General features: G+C 40.0%; 1 protein-coding gene across 1 annotated transcript; it reads left to right on the top strand.

Moving 5' to 3' along the window:
• The first annotated feature begins 87 nt into the window (after positions 1 to 87).
• lg05h1orf198 (linkage group 05 C1orf198 homolog) lies at positions 88 to 8,684 on the top strand. The gene is made up of 6 exons (XM_061900960.1): positions 88 to 442; positions 799 to 849; positions 1,863 to 1,988; positions 2,110 to 2,277; positions 2,346 to 2,699; positions 7,635 to 8,684. The coding sequence occupies exons 1-6, from the start codon at positions 137 to 139 to the stop codon at positions 7,689 to 7,691; spliced, it is 1,062 nt and encodes a 353-aa protein (XP_061756944.1). The 5' UTR covers positions 88 to 136; the 3' UTR covers positions 7,692 to 8,684.
• The last annotated feature ends 2,646 nt before the right edge of the window (positions 8,685 to 11,330 follow it).

The following is an 11,330-nucleotide window of genomic DNA, read 5'->3' as shown; positions in this document are numbered from 1 at the left end:
GGTTAGATTTTAAAATTCCACCGCTACGAATTACAACTTGACACAAATACAATACCAACCGACAAGGTCATTGAATCTCACACGCCCCGCCTTGTCATCGCCTTCCCACAACATAAACATCTGGAAGCAATCCAAAATGGCCGCCACGACCATGGCGGGGCTCGAAGCCCACACTATGGAGGACAGAAAATTCCAGTACTTTTCGTCCATCAACTCCATGGCCAGTAAGATAATGCAGGAGAGGGAGAAAATCAAAAGCAAGCACGGTTCGATGTGGGACAAAATGTCGCCCCAGGAACAAGACAGCGCCATTGACAACAGTATCATGGACCCCAACATCCAGAGCCGATATGCGATGCACAGAGTACACCGAGAAGAGGTGGTCTGTTACCCCAAACTGCTCATACAGACAGGCCAGAAAATTGTCCATTTTGGGGAAGAGGTGGGTTTAACGGTCTGACATCGTAAGCTAAATGTTTTATAGTTTGGTGACAACAACTTGCTAGCTGTGTTGCTGACATAGCCACGTTCCCAGAACGTCCATCCATCTTTTTTTTTACCGCTTGTCCCTTTCGGGGTCACGTGGGGACTAGAGCCTATACCAGCTGCACGCTATATGAAGGCATGGTACACCCTGGACAAGTCGCATTTTATCGCAGGCCAACGTACCAATGAAAATATGCAAACTAGCTTCCCTTTAACTTCTTGATTAACACATTGTTTACTTATCAGTAGTCAGAACTTGATTTATTAAATGCTATTGTAAAATATTAAGTGTTCCCGTGCATGTGTCTTCAGGATATTACATGGCAGGATGAACATTCGGCTCCTTTCTCATGGGAAACCAAGGTAAACATTAATCATATACACTGGGGCAAAAAAGTATTTAGTCAGCCACCGATTGTGCAAGTTCTCCCACTTCAAATGATGACAGAGGTCTGTAATTTTCATCATAGGTACACTTCAACTGTGAGAGACAGAATGTGAAAATAAAATCCAGGAATTCACATTGTAGGAATTTTAAATAATTTATTTGTAAATTATGGTGAAAAATAGTATTTGGTCAACCATTGAAAGCTTCCACTGATAGAAGGAGGTTTTGGCTCAAAATCTCACGATACATGGCCCCATTCATTCTTTCCTTAACAAGGATCAATCATCCTGTCCCCTTAGCAGAAAAACAGCCCCAAAGCATGATGTTTCCACCCCCATGCTTCACAGTAGGTATGGTGTTCTTGGGATGCAACTCAGTCTTCTTCTTCCTCCAAACATGACGAGTAGAGTTTATACTAAAAAGTTCTATTTTGGTTCCATCTGACCACATGACATTCTCCCAATCCTCTGTTGTTGCATCCATGTATCCATTTTAGTATAAACTCAACTCGTCGTGTTTGGAGGAAGAAGAATACTGAGTTGCATCCCAAGAACAACATACCTACTGTGAAGCATGGGGGTGGAAACATCATGCTTTGGGGCTGTTTTTCTGCTAAGGGGACAGGGGGATTGATCCGTGTTAAGGAAAGAATGAATGGGGCCATGTATCGTGAGGTTTTGAGCCAAAACCTCCTTCCATCAGTGAGAGCTTTGAATGGTTGACCAAATACTTATTTTCCACCATAATTTACAAATACATTCTTTAAAATTCCCAGATTTTTTTTTTCACATTCTGTCTCTCACAGTTGAAGTTTACCTATGATGAAAATTACAGACTTCTGTCATCATTTTAAGTGGGAGAACTTGCGCAATCGGTGGCTGACTAAATACTTTTTTGCCCCACTGTATGTGACTTCAGGATACATTAGCCTCTTTTTCGTTGCATGCTCTAATAGAAAGTTTCCCGTCTTCACTTTTTTTTCTTTTAGAGCCAGTTGGAATTCAGCTTGACATCAGGCACTGGTGACCAGGCCGTGTCAGTATCCCAGGGGGACCTGAAAATGGCAAAAAACCTGCACTCCAGCCAGATCGGCAAGTGTACTGCCGGAACAAAGGTAGTGATTGTCGTATTCTTCACTGTATGACCTTAGACATCATACTGTAATGTAAACAAAGCGGGAGTAATTGTGTCTTTTGAGCAATTAAAAGTATTATCTTATCATTGTGTCTGTCTAGGTGTCGGTCAGTGAGAACAGGAGGCCTGAGGAGGAGTCTGCTTTCTGGAAGATCAGCGCTGAGAGGTCCAGGCTGGAGGGGGAGCAAGCTGACTTCCAGTCGCTTACCCCCAGTCAGATCAAATCCTTGGAAAAAGGAGAGAAGCCACTGCCCTCGTATCTGCGCCAGGTGGGTCTTCTGTCACGATCACATGTATTTTATTTCACTTGGCTTAACTTCAATGTGTTTGTCAACAGGAAACGTGTTTCCCCGCCAAAGAGCAGGAGGCGATGGCTGACCCCCACCCTCCAGCTCCATCCAGGGCTACCAAACAGAGAGCACCCAAGCCCCCAGCGCCGCACCCTCCTGTATCAGCCCCTGCAGTTGTGAGCGCAACACCAGCGTCCATCTCCATCTCTCCGAGCCCCGCCCCTCCGGTCAGCGTCTTGTCGTCAGTAGCAGGCTGGGAGCGATCTCAGAGCACACTGCCGGTCGTCGGCTACACCGTGGACGAGGTGTACCCCTCCAACATCCTTTCCAAGTCCCCCACTCTCTCCAGCAGCGTCGAGAAGGAGAAAGAGCCCTCGCCCGGCAGTCCCGCCTTTTCCCAGGTAGTTAACATCTTAACACTCACATGCACACACCCAAATATCTCAAAATAAAGTGCAGAATGTTAATTCTTACAGAGAAATACAAACTTAAAAGATATAAATGTTATTGACGCGCTAATTTCAAATTACCTCGCTACAGCAAAAAACAAAACATGACCCAGGACTCATTTAAGTTCCTGAGCGTAAGCTTGGGCTGTTAAAAAGTTATAAGGGGAACGGCACTTTTGTGGGAATTTTGCCTATCATCGATAATCGTTATGAGGCACAAGAAGACAAAAGTTTTTGATTTGTTTTATTGCATTCTAACATGAAAAAATCAGCTCGTTCTTGGTGGCTAGCAAGGCAGCTAATGAATTTTCCCTCTAAATCACTTTAAAAATGCATTCAAAAACCGACAATACTTAATTTACGCTCCGTAACCTGTAGAATAAACACATTTTAGCAAGATTATTTTGTAGTGTAGTAACACATCGGTGTGCTACGGTATTATCCGTAAAAGCTAAATATTTTAATAGCGCTTTTATACCTTCAAGGTACTATAAATCGCTTTGACACTATTTGCACATCCACACACTGATGGCGGGAGCTGCCATGCAAGGCCCTAACCACGACCCATCGGAAGCAAGGGTGAAGTTGCTGGCTCAAGGACACAACGGACCGGAGTAGGATAGCAGAAGCCAGGGATCAAACCAGGAACCCTCAAGTTGCCGGTACGTCCGGTTTATTAACCGAGCCACGCCATTCCCTATGTTAGGAGATAAGCTAGCTTCTACTCAGCACTAAATGCGTTTGAGTTTGTAATGCTCAACACTGCGATTGGACACCAATCTGTACTTGCTGAAAAACAAACAATCATGATCAATATTAGTATTAGCCGTAGTACATGTTTTGTTTTTACACGGATGGCCAGACAGCATATAAGATGTGTTCTTGTCTAATAATGATTGAGAATGCTGGGCAACATTCCAAAAAAAGTACAGTTACGATTTAAAGTTGCTAAAAAAAAATTTGGTTAAAAAAAGGCCCCACCGGAAAATTAAATCTATTCTATAGTTTCTATTAGGTCACATCATTTGTGAAAGGAAGTGAACGAAGTGGTGGGCCATTATCAGAGAATGCAAAGGACCTAGCTCCTACCACTAAAAGCAGATACGAGAAAAAAATGCAAACCATGTAACAGTATCTTTCCCTATACATTATCGAAAGATTTGTCGAGGGATTCCAAAGATTATGTCTGTTGCGTTCCCAGATATATCAAACTATTTTGCTCCAAAGGCCATCTTAAGCAACAAAACAGATGAAAACTTGGGAACGCATGGAGGTCTACAACTTCTTAGTGTGTGGCTGGGTGAAGGAAATTGACTCTACCAGATAAAATATGCATAGTTTTTGTTCGGGTAAGGTTGGACTTCATGATTTAACTCCACATCTACCGCCATGTTTGTTGTTGTTGTTGTAGGCGTCGTTTACGAGTACAAGTTTTCCCAGTCTTTATCAAAATACAACTGTAGATGTCAACATGTATGTGCTGAAATATTTATTTATGACTGCTGCTTTTGGTAACAGCTTAAGTCTTTTAGGTTTTGCTCACAATTGATTACTTTCATTTAGACATGTCGAGCTGGTGCTTTACGATTCACTCGTAGCAAAAATGCATTTTAAAAACTCCGAAACAAGATCAAATACAAATAATATCAAGATAACACTTAAATGAGAAGTACTAAACTTTAAAAGTGGTTAAAAAAGAACCTTTAACGAAGTGCTCACTGCAAACTTGTGCGTTTTTCAACTCGATCTGCTCTCTTGAACTGGAGTGTGTGCCACTTTTCTCATCGTCTTTCGTCAAATCTGGCACTCTTTCACCCTCCTTGATCGCCTCTCGAGGAAACCTGAAGAAAGCTTTAAGCTGTCAGTGATTTGAATGGTTCCGACAGCCTAAAACAACGCAAGCGTGGGGCATTTTTCTTCAAGAAAGACAAAATGCCGTCCAGAACAGTATATGACAGACGCTCGCTAACCCGCCACTTCGAGCTTTCCGTAGTTAATGAGCCAGACATGTGAATACAACCAATAGCAACCGGTTCAGGCAGAAAACTGCTACTATTTGAGCCTTTTGATTAACTGCATCTGCTGCTGGTCACTATAATGAATGACATCACAGCCTCTATTGTTCATATTAAAATACAATACAGTGGAACTTGGTTGTTGAACAGGGTTTGTAAATAGAAATGTTCGTACAAACCCCGTTTCCATATGAGTTGGGAAATTGTGTTAGATGTAAGTATAAACGGAATACATTGCAAATCCTTTTCAACCCATATTCAGTTGAATGCACTACAACGACAAGATATTTGATGTTCAAACTCATAAACTTTTTTTTTTTTTTTGCAAATAATTAACTTAGAATTTCATGGCTGCAACACGTGCCAAAGTAGTTGGAAAGGGCATGTTCACCACTGTGTTACATCGCAGCACTCAAACGTTTGGGAACTGAGGAAACTAATTGTTGAAGCTTTGAAAGTGGAATTCTTTACCATTCTTGCTTGATGTACAGCTTAAGTTGTTCAACAGTCTGGGGTCTTGTTGTCGTATTTTACGCTTCATAATACGCTACACATTTTCGATGGGAAACATGTCTGTACTGCAGGCGGGCCAAAAAAGTACCCACACTCTTTTACTACGAAGCCACGCTGTTGTAACACGTGGCTTGGCATTGTTTTGCTTAAATAAGCAGGGGCGTCCATGATAACATTGCTTGGATGACAACATATGTTCCTCCAAAACCTGTATGGACCATTCAGCATTAATGGTGCCTTCACAGATGTGTAAGTTACCCATGCCTTGGGCACTAATCTACCCTCATACCATCACAGATGCTGGCTTTTGAACTTTGCGCCTATAACAATCCGGATGGTTATTTTCCTCTTTGTTCCGGAGGACACCACGTCCACAGTTTCCAAATATAATTTGAAATGTGGACTCGTCAGACCACAGAACACTTTTTCACTTTCCATCACTCCATCTTAGATGAGCTCAGGCCCAGCGAAGCTGGCGGCGTTACTTTGTGTTGTTGACAAATGGCATTCGCTTTGCATAGTAGAGTTTTAACATGCATTTACAGATGTAGCGACCAACTTTAGTTACTGACAGTGGTTTTCTGAAGTGTTCCTGAGCTCCTGAGCCCATGTGGTGATATCCTTTACACACTGCTGTCGGTTTTTGATGCAGTACCGCCTGAGGGATCAAAAGTCAGTAATATCATCGATTATGTGCAGTGATTTCTCCAGATTCTCTGAACCTTTTGATAATTTTACGGACCGTAGATGGTAAAATCCATATATTCCTTGCAATAGCTTGTTGAAAAATGTTCTAAAACTTTTCGAGAATTTGCTTACAAATTGGTGACCCTCGCCCCATCCGTGTTTGTGAATTACTTAGCATTTCATGGAAGCTGCTTTTATACCCAATCATGGCACCCACCTGTTCCCAATTAGCCTGCACACCTGCGGGATGTTCCAAATAGGTGTTTGATGAGCATTCCTCAACTTTATCAGTATTTATTGCCACCTTTCCCAACTTCTTTGTCATGTGTTGCTGGCACCAAATTCTAAAGTTAATGATTAGTTGCAAAAAATATAAAGTTTATGAGTTTGTCTTTGTAGCATATTCAACTGAATATGGGTTGAAAATGATTTGCAAATCATTTTATTCCGTTTATATTTACATCTAACACAATTTCCCAACTCATATGGAAACGGGGTTTGTATATGGAAGCTAATTTAACCATGAGAAACAATGTAAATATCAAAAAAATAGTAAAAGTTTGTACATTTTAACACGATAAAAAGTGCAATATTTATAAACAAACACAACAAGGGATGATGGATCTTTATTAACAACGCAAAAACAATGACAAGTTGCTGTCCTTTATATGCGCTGCTCTGACAACACGCGCACGCTAAAGAGTCCCTTTGTTGCCCTTACAAACGATCAGAACTCACAAAAATCCTCAACTTTTTTTGCTACAATAGTAAACATATACCAACATAAAATCCACTTTTCCTTGTTGTCGGCAAATGTGCAGCTTACTAGAGTGGGCAGACACGGGAAGAATAGAGGGGTGCTTGTGAGTTTGTGTGTCTGCAAAGAGGTGGCGGCTTGTCCAGGGTGTACACCGCCTTCCATCCGTTTGTAGCTGAGATAGGCACCAGTGCCCCCCGCGACCCAAAGGGAATAAGCTGTAGAAAATGGATGGATGGATGGATTGTGTCTTCCTCTGTGGTATAAGTAGGCTTTGACATCTTTATCCAGAAAGGTCCAGTCTTATCACAATTAAAATTTGTTGTAGAACAAAGCCTGCTTTGTCAATTTATATTCAATTCCGTACTTGCGAGCACTATAAATGTACTTTTTGCAAAAAAAAAATTAAAACTCCACAGCGATTCCCTCCTTTTCATGCTGGTCTGTTGTCTTTTGGGGACTCTTGAGTTAACAAAATAGACAACTAGTCTAAAAACAAAAAAATATGGAAGAAGCACACATGCCTAAGTACTGACAAGTGACGAGTAGTGTACTGTACTGCCCAGCAAGTGACTTGGAGGGCTCTTCCTCCTTAAATTGACAAATTGAATGAATGAATGAAGTGTTTGTACACAGAGACATGATTTACAAACAGAAGCATATTTGGCTCGATGTAATGGTTCGTAAATGTGAAAGTTCACAAAAAGTGAGGTTTGTAAATCAAGATTCCACTGTACTTGAATGTTTAACATTTTCTGCTAATAATTGCTTTACATGACATTTCTGCTTTTTCAATTCAATATGTTACAGTATGATCATGGCTGCATTATATTGATATCAACTGTATTCATGTTTGTCATTAACTTAGTGTTTAGTTGAGGTGTTTCATTCTGCTCCCTGGTGTCCTCCCTGCAGTTCAACTCCAGCAACAACATGATGAAGACTGGGTTCGACTTCCTGGACAACTGGTAAGCAGCAGCTGAGAAGGGCCGCTGCGTAAAGGATGCCATCACCATCATCGCCACCACTTCGCTGCTCCACATTGAGACATCTGCAGTGGCTCGTAGATTGTAAGCCTACCCTCGTTAGCTTTGAATCCTTCTTGCCAAACCCTTCTTGCTTCTCATCTTCATGTAATTCCTTTCCCTTTGTTAGCGCTCAATCCCAAATAGCTGGATAGGCAATCACAAATTGCCAAAATGTTCTTTCAATAATAGGAGAACTTCTTGGCACTTCTGTAGTAAAATAATAAACAAGCTCGCACACAATCCCAACAGCAGCGATAGTTTCTATTTTATTGGAAATAATTACTGCCAACTAGCCTGTTGTTGCTTGCTCGTCTGTCGCTACAATATCACTACACAATAAATACAAGTGGGGTTTTTTATCGTATTTGGTTACATTAGAGAGTGAACATATTCAACAGCTCAGTGCAGAAACTACATTCACAATATAAGCATATTGTTGGATAAATACATCTTTCCAACAAAAGTCAGCATTGTTAGCTGTGTAATGGCAAAATCATGACTTTTTAAAGTTTTTCCTCGCAATTTTTAAACAACTGGTAGCATCAAAAACATTTAATAATAACCGCATAAACAACCAGCCGGCTTACATTGCTAATTCCAGTCCTTTTTGTGTTACATTATATCCTAAGATGTGTTTTATTAATCGGGTGCTTTGTGTAGCCTGCCACTTGTTAAGAAATTGGTCAAATGGTACCAAACATACACAAGTCATTATGGCATGTGTTTATCTGCCTCTTTTTGTATGTTTTTAATTTATCATTTACCACCAGATGTGTTAATGGCTTTTTTAGGCAGTTAATGCATCAAAATTGCCACTAGATAACTATTTTATTGAAGTTTATATATGATATAGAGATTATTCAGCTAGTTTACAAGTGTGCCCATGTTGTACCCCATTTTGAAGTCACACAGTACAATAAAATTAAGAAAAGTCCAAGCTGTTTGGATATTTGTCTTATTTTATTGTGTTAGAAAGTCATTGTATCGTTAAAACAGTAAGTGCAAATTTTATGGAACACCGCTTTACATTTGTTTGAATTTGCCCCTTGTGAGAAGGAGCGGCTTCCATGCAAATAGGTCATAAATCATGTACCTGGTGTGGACTGAGGCGCTTCTGTCTGCCTCCCTCCAACACCTCCAGAACCCTCAATGGCCGCCTTGTGGTCACTCTTGAAAATGGGAAAACTGCCTGTAAATATTCCCTTTGGAATCTGATGGCAAACGGTGCAAACTGGCAGGTTTAAATTGGCCCAGTGTTATGATCATTCCAAACCAGCAGAGAGCAGCATGCAATACAGTCCAGGAAGCTTCGGATTTCACAATTGTTCCTCATATAAAATCATGTGTGTGTGTGGGGGGGTACACAAGTGGAAAAAAAAACCGTTAAGCAACATTAATGTTACTAGGGATGTAATTAAGGTTACTCGGGATGTCCCAGTTAACATTTTTGGCCTTTGATCCCGATCTGATTTTTTGGCATCCTGTCTGATTTTGAGTCCCTATCCAATACTTTGTTGATAGAGAACCGAAGTGTTATTTTTTTTTTTTTATTGTTCTTGTCCAGCTACTCAAGCAATTCATATTGATGATGTAGTTACCCATATTTGCTGTACAGATGTACTTTACAAAAGAAGTATGAAATACTTCTTGTTGCCTTATTTGTATCAGACTTTATTAAATGGATTTATATTATTGTTTGGGGCAGCCGGACCGGAGCAGGATATAATAATTACCTCTTTTATCAACAATACAATTGTTTCAAATGCAACAATACATATATGTAATAACTTAAATTACAAAATAAATCAGATAAATGGAGGGAAAGAAAGAAGTGAACTATTTTAACCTTGTAGATTGTTATAGTTACAATAGGTTAAGCTTTTTCAGTGTGCTGTTTTTTTATCCAGTTTCCCCTAGGGGAACGTTAATATGTTTGCTGACACGCGATTATGTGCATGACTATGTATGCATATGTGCTTGTATAAGACCAGTATGTATATATGTGTTTGTACAGTGAATGTGCACGTGGGTGTATGTACTGTATTTGTGTATGTATGTGGGAGCGTAGGTACCTATGTATGTGGGTAAGTACCAATGTGTGCGCGTATGTACGTATTAATGAATAATGATATAGAGCAGGGGTCGGGAACCTTTTTGGCTGAGAGAGCCATACAAGCCAGATATTTTAAAAAGTATTTCCGTGAGAGCCGTATAATATTTTTTTTAAGACTGAATACAACAATGAGTGCATTTTTAAGTAAGACCAACATTTTTAGAGTAAAATAAGTACCTTATTCTTTTTAATAAAATTGTTATTCTGAAGCTATACAACAATAAATAAAATACTTCTTACCATTAATGCGACTTGTTGAACTGGTGCGGTACAAACCGGATGGATGGATTTAAATGCATGAGAATGTTTTATATTTTTAACGTTACTTTTGACACTGTGATTACCAGCGGAATTATTCATTACTTACCATGATTTATCTGAGAGCCAGGTGCAGTCATCAAAAGAGCCACATCTGGCTCTAGAGCCATAGGTTCCCTACCCCTGATATAGAGGGTACTTTATTGATTCCTTCAGGAGAGTTCCCTCAGGAAAAAAGAGATGGATTTAGTACCACCACCATGTATATTGCTTGTTAAACCTGACAAAGTCAAACTTCAAATGAATCCATAGTAACAACCGGTTCTACAACTAAAAGGGTGTGTTCCCAATTAAGTAATTTTCCAAGAGAGAAGTACAACGAGGTGCTCAACCTCAGACGGGTAAAAGAATGGCACCAAAGATGATACCATGAATTGATTAACATGGAGCCGGACTTAAGCAAGTTGAAAAACTTATTCGGGTGTTACCATTTAGTGGTCAATTGTACGGAAGATGTACTGTACTGTGCAATCTACTAATAAAAGTTTCAATCAATCAATCTGAATTTCGCTGATGATCTACCAATGAACTATTCCTCACAAAAATCCCAGGTGGGATACTTGTCACAGCCAGGAAAGAAGCGGTTGACTTTTGAGGAATAGTGATAGCATCAAAGTCACATGTACATGCAGCATATGCCCCTGAGCTAAGGACAACAGATTGGTTCACCATGGATGTACAGTGTACAGTATGCAATCGGATTACTTGGGAAGATATTCTATGCAGATTTAAAAGAGGGTGGCTGAATCAAAGACATTAGCCAAAAAGTATAGGAAAGGCCTCAGCAATCCTGTCAAATAATTAGTACCACCACCATATATACAGTATGCTAAGAGGAAAGACAGACATATGAGTTCTTATAAAACCGGTTGGACTCACCAGTCTGGTGCGAAGTCCAGAAACCTCAAGTGCATACAGTAACAACCAGTTACCGAAAAGATTGCATTGGTGATTTATCAATGAACTTTCATAAAACTACTGTATTTATTAGTACCACATTATATTTTATAGTTTTTGAACAATATTTCTTATCTAGTGTTTTTTCTTTCATGTTACATGTTAAAATGAGGCTGTTTGGGGGTGGCCAGGTACCAATGAAATTGTTTTAAATAAAGTTAGTGTGAGAGATTGATTGGAGATACAAGTGTTAAA

Source organism: Nerophis ophidion, linkage group LG05, assembly GCF_033978795.1.
Source record: "Nerophis ophidion isolate RoL-2023_Sa linkage group LG05, RoL_Noph_v1.0, whole genome shotgun sequence".
NCBI classification, from domain to species: domain Eukaryota; kingdom Metazoa; phylum Chordata; class Actinopteri; order Syngnathiformes; family Syngnathidae; genus Nerophis; species Nerophis ophidion.
Note: the sequence above shows the minus strand (reverse complement) of the source record. Positions and strands in the feature narration are given on the sequence as shown.

Coding starts and splice junctions, on each gene's coding strand:
- lg05h1orf198 (XM_061900960.1), top strand. CDS start 137: ATGGCCGCCACGACCATGGCGGGGCTCGAAGCCCACACTATGGAGGAC. Junction 850..1,862: donor CTTTCTCATGGGAAACCAAG/GTAAACATTAAT, acceptor TTTTTCTTTTAG/AGCCAGTTGGAATTCAGCTT. Junction 2,278..2,345: donor TGCCCTCGTATCTGCGCCAG/GTGGGTCTTCTG, acceptor GTTTGTCAACAG/GAAACGTGTTTCCCCGCCAA.